The sequence below is a fragment of the Ambystoma mexicanum genome, chromosome 8 (genome assembly GCF_040938575.1).
Source record: "Ambystoma mexicanum isolate Mex_15411 chromosome 8, UKY_AmexF1_1, whole genome shotgun sequence".
NCBI classification, from domain to species: domain Eukaryota; kingdom Metazoa; phylum Chordata; class Amphibia; order Caudata; family Ambystomatidae; genus Ambystoma; species Ambystoma mexicanum.
In genome coordinates, this window is record NC_090929.1 from 1,372,904,541 (window position 1) to 1,372,922,150 (window position 17,610).

The following is a 17,610-nucleotide window of genomic DNA, read 5'->3' on the forward strand; positions in this document are numbered from 1 at the left end:
CGAAACTGTAGCTTCTAATCGGGAAAGGTTATGGCATCCTGTGGTTTTGGGTGACATCAGACGTTGGTACCTCTTTGTGCTTGGCTGGTCACGTGTTAGTACACCGTGAATCTGCTTCATTTTCATGGGTAGGCTGCTATGCTTTGAAGTTTCGATTCTTCGAAGTTACCGCTCTCCTCCCTTCCTTAGGTTGACCTCGAATTCCCAGGCATGAGCTGCTTCTTGCTAAGTTTCGATTCCGCTCTTTTGTTTCGTTTTGTGCTTGCATATGAATCCTGGCCTGTATGACCTCTATCATCGTGGGCTTAATTCTGCTTTTGTATAAAGTGGCTTTGCACTTATATAATGTGCTTCTTTGAGGTAGATATATAGTTGGCGCTTGCCGCTCTATTCTTCTACTAAGCATAGCAAGCAGTACTGTTTCCTTATCTTCTTGCGTTCCAACCCTATTTACAGGCATTAGCCAGTTGCATATTTTGCCTCCTGCTTTATGGTTACGTTTCTTTAAAGTTCAGCATTGTTTCTCCTTTTAAGTCCATTACATCATTATTCTATAGATTTCGTCTTTGCGTGTCATCTTTTGATTGTCGGTTCGTTCGTCTGTATGTTTGTCCGGCCCTTGTGTCATCACCATTCACCTTCAATTAAGGCTCTTTGGGTCTCTTCGGGGACAGTTTGAAAGTAGTCTTTATGTCATGTCAGCCGTTGGTACAGTTGTCTCAATGGGTACCGTGCTGCCCATGGTTGTCTGGTTATTGGCACTTCAACAGGTATTGCTCTTCTGATGGGCACTGGGCAGAGCCCTAGTGCTGCTCTCTGTTGGTTTATTTGCTCCTCATACGTCACATATCTCGGTGAGTATGTTCCAGATGCTTCAATATGGGTGGCTGGAGTGCAGGTCATATCTGGGACCTCCTCTACACAGGTAACCTAGCCATTATCCTCCTACTAGACCTCTCCACATCATTTGACCTAGTGGACCATGACCTGCTCTACCACCACTTCCACTCGAACTTCCAATTCTCGACGAAAGCTACCACACGGATTAAATCCTTCCTCTGTGAATGTTACTGTAGGGTCTTTATTGGGGATTCAGCATCAGGTCCTATTGATGTCCCCCTTGGAGTACCCCAAGTCTTCTGCCTCTCACCAACCTTATACATTACACCAAGCCATTGTTCGGCCTGCGTGAATCTCTTGACATCAGCTACACCAACTTTCCAGGAAGACACCCAAATCCTCATCCTCATCTCAGGCGACTACTCTGATAAACACTGTTGCTATAAAAAAGGTGCACAGCGTCATCCAAATTTGGATGGCTACCCATAACTTGTGCCTCAATGATGAGAAAGCAGAGCTTTTAATTGTGGGCTCTTCTCTCTGCCTCAAATGCTTAGACCTTGCATTCTACGCCTCCCTTATCGATGGCACCATCATACTAGTCTTGAAATGTATCAAAACACTAGGAATCCACCTAGACGATGAGCTCTCTATGACCAACCAGATTAATGCCCTAGAGCTTACACCGCCAAGCTTATCTCCCTGAGCAGATAGTCCTCTCTTCAGAGATTTTCCACACACTGCCACAAACTATCATAAACAGTAAACTGGACTACTAAACTACAACTTCTCCAAAACAAGAATCCTGCCCTTGCCTTTTGAACATAAAATCCACTTTTAGTACAATACATATTTACAATTGTGCAACCTTTATAACCATAACATATATAGATCACATATTTTGTGGAGCAGGTACTCTTCCAATCCCCGTCGTTGTAGGATCTTGTGTCGGCTTTTGACAGAATTCTGCCCTTTTTGGCCAGGACACTTGGTCCAATTTCGGAGCAAATTTCCACAAATGTGCGCATTGTATATGGGCATAAGCGTGTGAAGTTTCCTGCTTTTGACATAAATAACATAATTACATAAATACATTTGGTGAAAGTTGTTGTTATACTGGTTTGGCTTTGAGTCAAGCTTAAATTCAAATGTCATTTTGTTACATTTTTTTCTTGGTTTAAAACAAACCTGAATTGCAAAACAAGCAGGTAGAACACCTATTCCAGCTTCTACACCATGGGATTTAAATAGTTACAACCTAGTGTACTCTCAATAACAGGTCACTTAGTTTTCAGACATTAGATTTCAGTGTACAAGTTTAAATCTTATGAGTTAAGCTACAGACAGATGTAATTCAGGCAGCCGGAGGTACTGCTCCCAGATTTTGACAGATCCCACAGGCAGGCAAACCTTTGCTGTGGGTGTTTTGATGATAAATTCAGCTTTTCAGAATATTGCAATTTCACAATGATTTCTTGAATTCAGTAAATTGTGACACCTAGCAAGAATGTTGGATGTTGGTGGTGTTTTGTAATGCATTCTGTAATTTCAGCAACCAAGAAAAAGGATGTAGGAGCAAATTCTGGATTTCTTTCAGCAAAGCACTGCTTTTCATGCAGTCTCCATTTTTGTACTTGTTGGGCAGCCCAGTGACATGTTTCAGCAATGCGGTCTCCGTTCCACCACTGACAACATGCATGGTAGATTTGGCAGCCACATGTTTTGGTGCGCACAGGGGTTTTGCTGCCATTTTGATAATTCTGGCACCATCAGCACACAGGGATGCCGCAGGGCAGAGCATAAGTGGGTTAATACATCCCACAAGCGCTTCCTGCTGCCTTGGGCATACAATGTTCCAAACACATCTCAGCTACCAGACATGATGTCCACTGGCTCCCCATGACCATTGCACACAGATGTATCTAGGCCCCACTCTACCAATTGCACTCTCTACGATCCTCAGCAAGCCTCACTCTCTTCACCCCTGGATACAACAGCAAAAGAGCAGGAGTTGTGAGCTTCTGCGTCCTAGCATCAGAAATTAGCGTTCCGACCTGACCTTCAGGAAACTTGTGAAAATATGTCTGTTTAACAAACATGACTAATTGCTCTTGCTTGCCTTGCTTTCTACCTGCTAATTTCTTCTGGACCATAGCTGTGATACCTCCGGGTTTGGGTGTTACATAAATGCAATAAATGAATAAATAAATAAAATATGAGCAATTACACAAATACACCCTTGCACATGCACACACATGCATGCATGCATAAATAAGCATGCAACACCCTTGCACGAATGTTATGTTATGTTATGTTACTTGGCATTTATATATCGCCTTATGTTTCATTGGTATGATCTCAAAGCGCTGGTAGGTTGAACGCCCTCTGGAACCGGGTCAGAAGAGAGAGAGAGTCATAAGATGCGTAGGTGCACCGGATATGTGTGCAGCCGCTGTGGCAGTTGCATGATAGCTGCTTCTTAGTGGTAGGTGCGGTGGTGGGGCGGTCAGTTGTATGTTTTCACTCTGGGGGTGGGCACCCAGACTGATTTCTGTCTGCACTAGGCCTGAGGAGACGCTTAAGCTAGCAGTGTGTGATCAGCTACCTGTGCTTAATTAGCATGATGGGGAGTATGTGGCGGGTGTTAGTATGAGAACAGCTATACTGAATGTGTCATAGTATTGCTATGTTCTAGTTGAGTGGTGGTGTATAGGAGAGAGTAAGCGTGGTAGTGTGATATGGTGGTTATCAGTAAAGAGCTTGAGATTGAGCACTGCATCTGTACCATCTATTCTATCCATTTTATTTACTCTGTCCGCTCATTCCACTTAGTCTGTTCATCCATTTCGTCTGATTACATCCATTTAATCTACTAATCCTTCTATCCATTCCATCCACTCGACCCTTCATGCACATGATCTACTCCATCCATTCAATAAACCCATTTCATCCTTCCCATCCGTTTAATGTCTTCAATCCATTCCATCCTTCATATTCATTCGACCGGCTCCATCTGTTCCAATCCGTTCCATTCCACTCCATCTGTTCCATCCGTTCCAATCCACTCCATCCGTTCCAATCTGTTCCAATCCATTCCATCCATTCCAATTCGTTCCATCCACTCCACCCGTTCTATCCACTCCACCGTTCCATCCACTCCACTGGTTCCATCCACTCCACCCATTCCATCCACTCCACCCGTTCCATCCACTCCAACTGTTCCGTCCACTCCACCTGTTCCGTCTACTGTATCTGTTCCATCTACTGTATCTGTTCCGTCTACTGTATCCAATTCGTTCATCTATTCCATCCTTTTCATCTGTTCCATTCGTTAAATCTACTCATCCTTTCCATCCGTTCAATCTGCTTGTTTATCCTATCCGTTCCATCCACTCCGTCTGTTCCATCCACTCTGTCCATTCCATCCACTCTACGTGTTTCATCCATTCTATCCATTTTATGTACTGCATCTGTTCCATCCACTGCATTCATTCCATCCATTTCATCCGTTCCATCCACTTTATGGGTCTTAGCATGGTTGGCTCGCCATCGGGCTCCTCTGGCTTGGTGTTTGGATAGGGGTTGGGGTGAAGGCGTGGTGGAGGGTGGGCTGGATTGGGATGGGATGGTTCTTCTTGCTTGAGGGTTGGACAGCGAGTGCTTAGAATGTGGTGGCAGGTGGGCTGGTTTGGGATGGGTTGGTTCCTCTGTCATGGGAGTTGGATAGGGAGTGGGCTGAGGATGAGGTGGAGGGTGGGATGGTTTGGGGAGTGGGGGGAAGTGAAGTAGGGAGAGAGGTGAGGGGGGCGGGTGCGAGTGGGTCTCTTTCAGTGGCCTTTGGTGGGCCGGGTGGTGGATAAGTTTAACTATGCTACAGTTGGCATAGGATGATTATGTTCACACTTTCCAAGTTCAACTGAACCATAGGAGGATATTATTCACACTTTCTAAGTTTACCTATACCACAGTTAGGGACACTGTCTAATTTAGCACAGGATGATATTATTCAACACTTTCTTAGTTCAATTATACCACAGGAAGATATTATTCACACTTTCTAATTTCAATGATACCACTGGATGATAGTATTCACACCTTCAAAGTTCAACTATACTATAGGGTGGGATTTTTCACAGTGGGATGGACTCATGGCGTGGCTAAGTTTAACTATTCTACAGTTGGCTTAGGATGATTTTGTTCACACTTTCCAAGTTCAACTATACCACAGGTTGTTATTATTCCCACTGTCTAAGTTTACCTATGCCACAGTTAGGGACACTTTGTAATTCGGCTGTAGCACAGGATGATGTTATTCACACTTTCTCAGTTCAATCATACAACAGGAAGATTTTGTTCACACTTTCTAAGTTCAACTATACCGACGGATGATATTATTCACACTTTCTATGTTCAACTATACCATTGGGTGAGATCATTCACAGTTTCCAAGTTCAACTATACCACAGGACGATATTGTTCACACTGTCTAAATTCAATTATACCACAGGATGATGTTATTCACACCTTCTATGTACAACTATACCATAGGGTGAGGTTATTCACAGTTTCCAAGTTCAACTATATCATAGGGTGAGATTATTCACAGTGTCCAAGTTCAACTGAACCACAGGAAGATATTATTCAAACTTTCTAAGTTTACCTATACCACATTTAGGGACACTTTCTAATTCAGCTGTAGCACAGGATGATATTATTCACACCTTCTAAGTTCAATTATACCACAGGAAGATATTATTCAAACTTTCAAAGTTCAGCTATACCACAGGGTGAGGTTATTCACACTTTCAAAGATCAATTATACCACAGGATGATATTATTCACATCACCTAACTATACCACAGGGTGAGGTTATTCACACCTTCTAAGTTCAACTATACTACAGGGTGATATTATTCACAGTTTCCACAGTTACGCTATTAGGCACCCTTTCAAATTCAGCTTTGGTAAAGTGAGGCTAGTTGGGCACACTTTCTAAATTCAACTAAGCCCCAGTTACGCTATTAGGCACACTTTCTAAATTCACCTTTGGTACAGTGAGGCTAGTTGGGTACACTTTCTAAATTCAACTAAACCACAGTATGATATTATTCACACTTTCTAAGTTCAGGTATACCACAGGGTGAGGTTATTCACACTTTCTAAGTTCAACAATATCACAGGATGATATTATTCACACTTTCCACAGTTACGCTATTAGGCACCCTTTCAAATTCAGCTTTGGTACAGTGAGGCTAGTTGGGCACACTTTCTAAATTCAACTAAGCCCGAGTTACGCTATCAGGCACATTTTCTAAATTCAACTAAACAACAGTTACGCTATTAGGCACACTTTCTAAATTAAACCAAACCACAGTTACGCTATTAAGCACACTTACTAAATTCAACTAAACCCCAGTTACGCTATTAGGCACACTTTCTAAATTCAACTAAACCACAGTTACGCTGTTAGGCACACTTTCTAAATTCAACTAAGCCCCAGTTACGCTATTAGGCACACTTTCTAAATTCAACTAAACCACAGTTACGCTATTAGGCACACTTTATAAATTCAACTAAGCCCCATTTACGCTATTAGGCACACTTTCTGAATTTGTGAGGTTTGTGTAGACTATCTAGATGTGAGATTCAACTCAATGGAACAAATCAGGTGCACTCAATGTTGTTGGGAGTACAGTCTAGATGCAAGAGTTTGTAACAGTAGGGCTTGTAGGATTGAGTGGTAGGGTAGTCTGGCGTGATGTAATTGCTTCAGTCCCCACCCTTGCCACACTTACTTTTTGGTGGGTGCTGGCTTCCTGCTTCTCCTGCGGATACCTGGGGATACGATCTGGAGCCATCTTTGTGGGAGCCGTCCTTTGCCTCAGGGTCCTTAGCCGAGTGGGCCTGCCGGGCAGAGGGCTGCCATCGGACGGCAAGTTAAGACCAGTAGGGAGAGCCAATGGGAGGGGGGGTGTGCGGGTTGGGCAGCGGGAGGGCGGTGGAATCCGGAAGAGGATGCGGGTAGGGAAAAGGAGGTGAGGGCCTGCTTGGAGGACTCGGGCGGACACAAATGCAGTGATTAAAACGAAAACCAAGCGCTTATTGCCTACAAACACTCACCGAGCTCCTGGGATGGGAAAATCCATATTACACAGGTGGTGGGGGGGGGCACACAGAGGCACAGATATAATAAAACAGTGGCTGAAGGTTAACAAAACAGGACCAGAAGGGTCACTGGCCTGGGCATTCACGTGCAGACGCTCCGGATGGGGGAAAGAGCGTGCAGGAGGCTGATGGTGATATACACCAGGAAGATGGCGAGACACTGCCCAATCAGGCTCCGGGGGTGGGGTGGGAGGCAGGAGGAGGGAGGGAGAGGGAGAGAAAGGTTCCAGGGACTGCGAGCAGCGCAGGCCGCGGGGGATCACACAGTGGCCAAAGTTAACAAAATCATTTTACAATTGTACAGACGCAGTAAAGCAAGCAGACAAAGTATTCTTAAGGCTGGCTATGTAGTGAATAGATTGCGGCGATGCACCAATGTATATGCATAGGAATGTATGGAATATGGATGTTCAACAAAGCACTTTGAACCCCGTGAATAGAAAGGCTTTTTCTGTGTGGCACAGTTCAAATACAGCTAATGGTAGAGAAGAGCACAAGAAAGGCTTGGCTGCCCCAGCACCAAGAAGTCGAGGCCACAGTGGGCCTGGGTCTTCATTCAGTAGCTACAAAGCTTGTGAAAAGAACAAACTCTGTCTAAACTGGGGTGGAAGAACACTGAAGACGTCAGAGGTTCATCATTTAATAGTATTTAATACAGCAAAATGCTCTGAAACATAGTCTCTGGTCACATGGTCAGATTAAAATAGACACTAGGTCATGCTACACCGAAACCAAGAGGCAAGCTATGCCTATACTCCCTTTTATTCTCAGGCACAGAGAACATTTACAAGGCCAAGTTCAAAGCTTAATTGACTGGCAGGCTGCAAGAGTGATGATAAATGGCAGGCTAATCGGGTGGGAAGCTATGGTCAAGACCAGCCAACGAGCCAGCCTTCGTGCTGCTAGCATGTGTGGAATAGTACAGAGGGGTATGCACAGACATATACAAACAGTTATATTTTTCTTAACTGTTTCCCAACCAGCTCCAGACTCGATTCCTCTTCAGGTCTCCGACTCCTGCACTGCACGCAGACAGGAACCAGGAAGCAGGGAGAGCTTCTTGATTCTTGAAATGCATGGGGGGCAGTACCACCTCAATCTCACTGCCGCTGATGTTGCTCAGTTTGGACCTAGTCCTAGCCTTTGTATGCCTCTGATGCACCCTGAATTTAGAACAAAATAATTTGCTGAGGGTTCCCGCGGAACATGGGTGGCAGGTCGGCATCCACTGCAGGGCCCCTTCTACTCCAATGTTCATACGGTTTCTTTTCTTCACTAACCATGGTGGCAGGTCACAACATATTCAATGATGTTTTGCATAGTTTCATACACCAATACTCTATAATGTGTGAAACCTCCTGACTCAGACACAGTCTGGTTTTTCCATTGCTAACCTGTACACCGTTCAAGTGAATACCACTAACATGCGATCCTTCTAATGCATCTATGTTACTGCATCCTGTTACCGTGCACCCTCGTTGGTCAGCCCGCCACTGCTCCCAAGCCAAACATGTGCCCTATGCAGTCCAATACATGATATGCACATCTACATACTTGCTTTCCCTGCTCTTCGTGTGTATTCCTTTATTCTAAAAAACACGCTATGCTTGGAATCTTTGCAGGTGATTGCGATGGGTGCCTTTCCAATGGAGGAATTACAGAACGTGTAGAAAAGAACAGAAACGATGAAGACTGCTTGGTAACAACCAAACATCAGTCAACAATTACGAGAGGACTATGCGAGCCTTCCACACTTTTCCTGGGACCTGTAGTCCTGACGCTGAGGGTAATATGAAAGCAGCCTTTCGCTGATCAGTTTCAGAGCGTGTATATTTCACATATCAGTAACAACAATGTAGAAGGCAGTGCCTTCTGGTGAATATTTAAAGCATTGCGGCATGATTGTTTCCCATAAATTGGACTGAATGTGTGAGCAAACCTTTTCTAAGCTAGGGGAGTTTGGGCATGTTCTCCTCTGAAAGAATCTTTAAACTAGCGGGTCAAAATGTGTAGAATTTATGAAATATTACATGCGGGGACGCAAACAGTACACATGAGCAATTCACAGAACATGTTTTTGCTTGCTATATACCTAGAAGCCCTGTGTTATTAATCTATTATATATTGATATAAGCCCCTGGCACGGTAAACCACATGTTCATGTTGCTTGTGCTCAAAGAAATCACAAGCCCTGACCCATCAATACAGGCCAGCATTGCCACTGTAAACTCCATCTTCGTGCTCCTTGCTCTCGTGGAGGCCTGTCACAGCAATATATACCAGCTCTGAAGAGTGATAAAACACATTTTCATGATGCTTGTTGAAAGATGTGTGCAACATGTTGCTCTTTATTTTATGTATTTATTGGTTATTTATCAGGCGCTTGTACAACAAGACAGTGTTTCAAAGTGCCACAAGGAAAAAGGGAATGGAGCAAGGGAGTGAATAAACCATGGACAATATGGGCCTCATTACAAGTGTGGTGGTCTGGAAATAAGGTGCCCGTTGCCACACTACAAATCTGCTTGCAGAGGCCGTTGCGCATGGCAGGTCTGCCCTGCCGTGCGCAACGGTCCAGTGGGCAGACTTGTCACAGAGGCACTGGCACCTTTAGCAACTGTGCCAGTGCTTCTGTGGGAATGGGGACTTAGACTTTTCCCCGCCTGATATCCCGGGCTGCCAGGTCTTCTAATGTCCCAGTGGCAGTTCGCAGAAATGGTGTTACGAGTTTGGAAGCAATCCGCCAGTATCACCGGTGGGTTACCACCAAACTCGTAATGAGGCCCATAAATAATAAAGCAAACAGTGGTCCTACTAGGCCTTGTGACATTCAGAGCTTGCAAGTGCAGCGAGAGAGAAAAAAGGGGAGGAAGGTTAAGTGCTATTAGGGTTCCCCAGGGGGGAAGTGCAAGAGGTGCCTGTTGAGTGGGGGGCAGCAAGTAGGTGCATGGGTGGAGACATCCCAAGTGACGAGGTAAGTCAACCGCCCAACAGGTAAGTGCAGGGTGGAGACAATCCACCCAAAGGCAGCTATGGGCCCAGAGTGCAGGGGGGGCTGCTGCTGGCGACTGGACATAAACATTATATAGGTGGGTGGGAGCCCAGGGAGTAGTATGGGGGGGTGCTGGTGGCGATAGGGCACCATGTGACAGTCCCTTCTGCAAATCTGCCCTATGTTGCTCTCAATGGGCAAACTTTGCAGAAATGTTGCTCTCAATGCTGCAGTTCTTTCCCCTTAACACTCTAACTGCCTCTGATGTTCCTCATGTTTCTGTTTCTGTTCCAGTTCTGCCCAAGGCTGCTCTCCCTGCCTCCGTTTGTTGCTCTCCAATTTTTGTTGTCTCCAATGTAACATTCTAATACCCAGTTATCTTCCATTTTACTCTCTCTCTCTACCACACATCTGGGCCATGTCTCTCTACTACCTGTTACAGGTAAGGTCAGGGGAAAGGTTTTGTCTAACGTGCCTCTTACTGCCTCAGTCTGCCCTATGATGCTCTCGCCACCACATGTATGTCCCTTATTGCATTCCCTGCTCCAATTCTGCCCCAGTCCCATTCTCCCATGGGCGGTTGTGCTCCATCATGCTCTCAATCTTCCAGTTCTGGCCCATTGTCACTCTATCTGCATCAGTTCTGCCCATTTCACTCTCGGCGCCTGGCATCTACCCAGTGTGCCTCTTAGTTTCCCCCTGAAGAATGTTAACTCTTCCCTTGCACACATGCTTACACACAGACACTCAAAGGCATACACAAACACACGGACATACACATGCACTATTGACTTCTCTGCAGTCAGAGATCCCACAGTGGTCTACTCACTTTGGTTCTCTTCATATTGGTGACATACAGAGGGTGAAGTCAGGCTGTGTTGTGCATCTGCACTCTTGGACAGGGATGGAATTTCAGGCGTGCCCAACAAGGGATTTACCCAGCTAAGGGCTCTTCACTTCACCTCTCCATCTCCATGATTCTGCACATGCCGGGGGGGATCAGCATTGTAACTCTACCCCAGCCTATGAGAAACTGGTTGCAGTACAGGGTCATGGTGTCTCTATGCCTTGGCGGTACATACTTTTAGCACCCAAAGGATCCTATTTGGACCCACCCGATTGAGGCCATGTTGCACATGCAGTAACATCCATGAACTATGTGAAATGTGGGTTGGCTCAAGAGTTCCACCACCAAATTCACATACACATTATCATTATATAGACAAGGTCCATGAGTGAAACAGGTTGTATTGGTTTTACACACACACGATAACAATGGGATAATTTATAAAAATGCATGGCATATTATTGATATCTTGAAGAATGGCATAATTTGGGCTATAACCACTGCTTTAGAAATCAATACTGTTGATGTGATTACCTCCATGGGTGCAACACATGCTTCTGTTGGAAGAAGCTTAACACTGGACTCACATTTAGTGATTTAGCATAATATGCATTTTTAAAACAGTTGTATATTGCCCGGCAACTGAGCCCAGTCTGAACACATTTGAACATCCTTAACATTGCAGAAACAACTCATCAAAATAACTGTACAGAATGTCTACACTAGAATCTCACTGCTGATCCCTAAGCATTGTTAACGTTGTGTTTTGATCAGTAAGAATTAAGATAATTAAGCATTTCCAAATGTGTGTCATGTTTAAAGATCTTGACAGATGCATATGGTGTGTTGACACACATAAAAGCAAAGAGCATATGCATCAATGTTTGCATATAAATATTGTACTATAAGAAGTCTAGTAATATATCGTTCAAACTCCCTGTTAAACATCTATGAGCCTCATTACGACAATGGAGGTAACCATGCCGCTTTTTGCGTCATGGCTACCCTCATTGCAGGCACTGGGTCCGGGTTCCTTGAATGGGGAAATACTGGGCCATTCCGACCTTGGAGGGCTCGGTATTTCCCCATTCAGGGAACCCGCACCCGGTACATCCACATTCCCATTTCAGCCTCCAATGGGCTCAATGGAATGGGGATGATGCTAACAACGGGCCCGTGTGACGGCCCGTTGTTAGCATCCTGGTCCACTTGCTGGACCCGCTAAGGACGTCTGGTAAAACCAGGCGTCCTTAGCGTGTCCCGCAAGTGGACCTTGTCATGGGGCGGTAGAGGGTTAGCGGGTCTGGCAGCTCTATGGGCCCTGTTAACCCCCTACTGCATTCCTCGTAATGAGGCCCTATGTGTTTACCTCAGTTCATAAGAAAACTCACTTTTAAGTCGGTCTAACATATGTCAGCCATGTACTGTTATTTTGAATCCAAACGAAACATTCTTTGATGCTAGATGTTAATGATACATTTGAATGGATTGATCTTTGCTAAATTATGGGTCAACTAGGTGACAAATATTTCTTTTTCAGACTGTTTTCAGTTTTTCCAATCACGTGAAAATGTTCAACCCATTTAATTTCAGAGGAATAAAAGTAAAACACACATGTCTGTTGCGGGGATGGAATACGAGCATTGTGTCCCTGTATCCCCTGAGGCACTCACCAGCTCAATGTGCTTAATTAAAACTCATCAACCAGTGTCCGTAGGTGCCAGTGGAGATGGTTGAATATCTGAATTCCATGATATTCATGTACTCACATGCTCAAATACTCTGCTGACAATATGCCTACACAGAAGGGCATTATCATGTGGGCCATTGCTGTTGTGCATGAACAGGCAAGCCTGGTGGAACCATCTAGGCCATTTTCTCCTAGTCACCTTTACTTATAAAATATTTTAGTGTCTAATCATATGCCATGTCATAAAAGGTCTCATGCTCTGCAGCAAGGATGCTTCTGTGAGAAGAGTTGAACTGGTGCTATAAGTTATAGATTGCATGGAACTCAGGAACAATTCCTTCAACTCCTCAGCCATAGATATCAAATCCTACTACAGGTGATTGGGCTACTAAGCTTGTAGGGGAACCTCCACAGAGGGTAATTGGGCCTTGGGAAACATTGTTTCCTTGAAATTCCTTGAGGTGTTTGGCAGTTTCCGCTGATGTTAAATCCTTGGTTTGGGGCAGTGCAATGCTGCATGCGTCTGTGAAAGGAGAATGTTTTGGCAGTACAACACATCAATCGTATGGGGGTTCCAGATTCAAACCGCTAGCAGACCTAGCCTACTTTTAAATCCTTTTGTCTTGGCTGCTTAGACTCCTAATGTTGTCTTCTGCAGTTAGCGATGACCTGGCAACTGCTACTTGGACAATCCCAGTATGGAAGCACTCTTGTCCTGGGGTCTAGTCTATGGCCATGAATAGGAATAATCTTACTTATCTGGTAGTGTATTATTGCCCCTCCTCAGACCTTAACAAGAGGACATCTTTTTCTAGTTGAGCTGGTAGTCCCACTGTTCCAACCAGGATCTGGTTTAGCCCTCCCAGCTCCCAGACTTCCTTAGCAAAGCCTAGCTCATGCCAACCTTTGGGACCTAGTACGTAGCAAACCTTTGAATATAGCATGTCCCTTCAATCTGGCTTTTTTAGCTTGTGGCTGATTGGACTTGGCCGTTTCTGGTCAAGTCTACTACTATTTGGCTAATTTGGCTTAGATAATGCATGTTTAACCACTCTAACACCCCTCTTTCACCGCTCTTTTAAACACCACAATATTTCTCTGGAACACCATCTTAACACCAATATCTTCAAGAGGGTATTGCCCTTTTTTTACAGTTTACTGCAATACTAACTGTTCCAATGAGTGTTCTGATGTGTGTGTTAGTTTTCACATGACATTTGTGAAAACTAATTGGCAGTTGCTTAAAGGTTCTATCACCTCCCCATGTGTTTGAGCTACATGTTCACTTGGGAGCAAGTGAGGCTGGGGTTTCAATATTATCAATTGACCCATGACCCAGGCCCAATGTCCAAAGAGATAAAATGTCTTTCCAGACTTTTGCAAACATGCATAGATTTGACGGTGCCCAGCTGATATTGCGTTGTTGCATCCCTGATCACAAGTTCGTTCTCACCATCTGTTCCTAGTTTTTATTTCACACTGTGTATGGACACCCTTTTATTTGTTATCTCCTGCAGTCAAGGGATTTAATATCAGCTCCAGTTCATGCACCATGCCTGGTCTAGTAAAGTATGCGTGTGTAACTTGCAGTGACCTCACCCACTCAAGGAGCAACAAAAGGGACTAAGTTGGAAATAAAAACATGTGTACTTACTATAAATACAAATTCATTCTGGGGACTGATTCCCTTGTGGAGTATTGTCTCAGGCAACTTGCATACCATATGTGGAACATCTCCTTAAATTGTCATGAGAGACATTTGCCTGTGCTGGCATGGGGGTCAGTGGGTGGTATATGTTATCTAGGAGTCTCTTAGGGAAGACTGGAAAATCTCTGGGGGAAACTTGCATGCACTGCCTCCAGAGGTTACATCACGGAGCAGTTAGGTCACTTTGGTCCTCAGAGTTCCCCATGTCCATCATGGCCAATCAGTAAGCTTGTCACAATGATTATGTTGTTAGGGCATTGGGAGTCGAGGAGGAAAACAGGGGAGCAGTTTGAATGCAGTTGCAAATGTCTGTATGTATCACCTTTGGAAATGTAGATGGAAAGGAAGTTAAATAGAATAACTGCATATAATATGTGCTGTAAGGCATTCAGCTTCACTTGGGAATTCCCATGACATTATTACTTTACATAAAACACATGGCAGATACATCGATGGGATAGTTTTAAAATGTATTTGACCAAAGCTTCATTAGTTGAGTCCCAGTTAACATTTAATTTTCCCTGCCTATACTCTGATGGTGCAGAGGTTGCAACACTTTATCCCTCTCCTGACCTCTACTGGTCAACCCTCAACAACCTCTTCATCACAGCTTAAGAAGCAACGGCCATTCCCAAACAAATTAATCAAGTGAAACAAAGCCCCATGGCTTACCTGAAAAATTCCCCCCAAATCCTCCATAACTACCATCTACCATACGTTTAACTCTACCATCTGTTCACCTCTTTTGAATTAATCTGGTACCACTGGTATTAACCCTCATAAAAGCCTGCCTACTTCTTTCACTTTAGAGACTGCAAAAAAATCTAAAATCCAAAGAAAGCCTACTTCCCTTAGTAAAATTACGAGTCCCCTAGCACATTCAAATACATTTTCACAGCTCAGTTTGCTCTGTAGAACTCTAAACATCACCTCCACCCACAACCTTGGCCTCCCCTCTCTTCCATCATTTATGAGGAACTCACTACCTTCTTCTTCATGAAAATTGCCACTATTCCCCACACAATTTCCTTCACTTTTCAATCTCCTGTGTCAGACCCACCTACATCCTGCAATCAACAGACCCCCGGCTCCTTTCCTACAACCTTCACTCAGAGTGTGACCTCATCTAGCTTCTGCCAAAGACTCAGATTCTCCACTTGACCCCTGTGTCCTCCATCTTCGAGTGAATGCCCCTTCCTTTCTTCCTAGCAGGATGTGTGTCCTTCTTAAACCCTTCCTGGCCTTTGGTACCTTATCTGTATCCAGCAAATTGGCTATCATCACATCCTTTCCGAACAAGCCCTGACTCTCATTCTTCAATAAAACTTCAAAGATAATAACTTTCTACACAACATCTAGACAACTTTTCTTCGCCCTAAATGGAACCAAATTTGAGATCAACTCCCTTGTTGATGTCATGTGCATGTTAGTGATGATGGTGGAGCAATAGCCTAAGAATGTCACCTATACGTTGGTTTAAAAACATTGGCCAGAACATTCTTCACTGCCACATCCCTTATGGCGTAATCATAAACACTGACCTCTTCTTGATGACCTCATTCCAATCCTCCAGATCCTAGATCCATGCCCTTTCCCCTTTCGGTTCCAAGGCTTAACCACTCACTCAGTGCTTTCTACCTTCCCCTTCACCATATGTTTGTGGATTCTCTCAATATATGTTTCAGTCACACCTTCTGCCCTTACGCTGATGACATCTAGACCCTGATAAGACATAACAAAGACCATGAAAAACAATGGCCCTCATTACAAGTCAGGCGTTAAGGGTTTAACGGCGCCGTCGGCGCCGTTAAACCCTTAACGCCTGATTCACACTTTAACGTCTGCTTTTTGCAGGTGTTAAAGTCCAAGGAGCTAAGCAACCTTGGTGCTAATTACGGCACCGTAATTTACGGTGCCGTAATTAGCGCCTTCCCCATCCCCATTATGCCCTATGGGGCAAAAATGGGAATGGGGAAGGGCAAATGGTGAATGGGGAATTACCGCCCCACTCACCTTGGAATGGGGCGGTAATTCCGCCATCCACCATGGCGGAATCCGGCTTGGACCATGGTGCTAATAGCACCATGGTCCACCGCCTGACTTGTAATGAGGGCCAATGTCCATGTTTGCATGCCCCCTTTAGCCCCTGCTCCAACATATCACATTCAGTTAAACGGTCATGCATAAACTTTGATTTTGGCTTCTCGCCTATCCCTTAGAAAAACACCTTAGTCAACTGCTGCTCACCCCCTTCAATGTTTTATGTTCCCAAACAAGATGATTACAATTGGCTCAAACTATATAGTGAGAAAACAGATATCCCCCTTACCAAGAACAAACTGCAGTTCACTAGCCGCTATCCATACCCCCCCACCCCTTCATACCTGCTCCACTTTATCCCCAAGAGTTAAATCCTTGGGCATCAACTTTGATGTTGACTTCACACTCATCCCTTATAGAACCTTTTCAGTCAAAATCTGCTTTCCATCTTCAAACTGTTAAGATTAAGAAAATCCTTCACACCTTTGAGTTCCTACACAAGATGATTGTTGTGAATTACCTCATCTCCTCAATTCTTGACTGCAGCAACAGTGTACTCATGGCCTCAACCCATTCTTCGTCCAACATCTACAAAAAGTCCAGTATGCTGTAGCCTGCCTCCTTCTCATTTGTAAAAGAAGACATGACTATAAGACATCAACCTTTTTTTCATCCTGCACTAGCCTGCTGTTGCCCAACCCATTAGATTAAAGCCACTGTACATGGTGCACAAAGCTGTAAACAGCCATGGGCCACTTTTACCACAACCACATTTTTTAAATTAAAGTGCTATCATGTATATAGAATCCTTACCATCTTCAGACAGACTTCTCTTTGTTACTCATTTATGCAGATATCACTATGGAAATAATTCTTTCTCTGCCCCTACCACCCAACTGGGGAAAACCTCCCTGCAAGGATGTATTCCATACCCCATGACTTTTCCTTTTGAAAGAACCTGAAAACCAGGATTCCCAAACAATGTCTTCTTCTTCTCCTCCTTCTCCTTCTTCCTCTTAGCATAGAGAAGCAACAGGGCACTTTACAATCAATGGGAAAGAAAATGGTGCGGGTAAGCAGAACAACAAGGGGGTTAAGAGCTAAAAACAGGGGAGTGGAAGATGGGTAATTTTTAAGCAAGGTATCTATAGGCAATCAGAAAGGAAACAGTGGGATTCATATCAACCAATGTCAGGTAGGGTGGGGAGTTGAGGTTGTGTGAACATAGGTGTTAGGGTGGAGCCATTTCTTGAAAAGGAGAGTCTTGCTCTCCTTCTTGAACTGTAGAAGTGAGGGGGCAGCGAAGCTCTAGTCGGCACATGTACTTA

The 17,610-nt window shown here is 44.4% G+C and overlaps 1 protein-coding gene across 2 annotated transcripts in view; it reads left to right on the top strand.

Annotated features, from left to right (window-relative positions):
• Positions 1-17,610, top strand: part of C8H10orf90 (chromosome 8 C10orf90 homolog) — a 1,136,825-nt gene that overhangs the window by 871,530 nt on the left and 247,685 nt on the right. For both annotated transcript variants that reach the window (XM_069611487.1, XM_069611488.1), the window contains exon 5: positions 8,628-8,791. In XM_069611487.1, the coding sequence (XP_069467588.1) occupies positions 8,628-8,791 (164 nt within the window). The remainder of the gene's footprint in view (positions 1-8,627; positions 8,792-17,610) is intronic.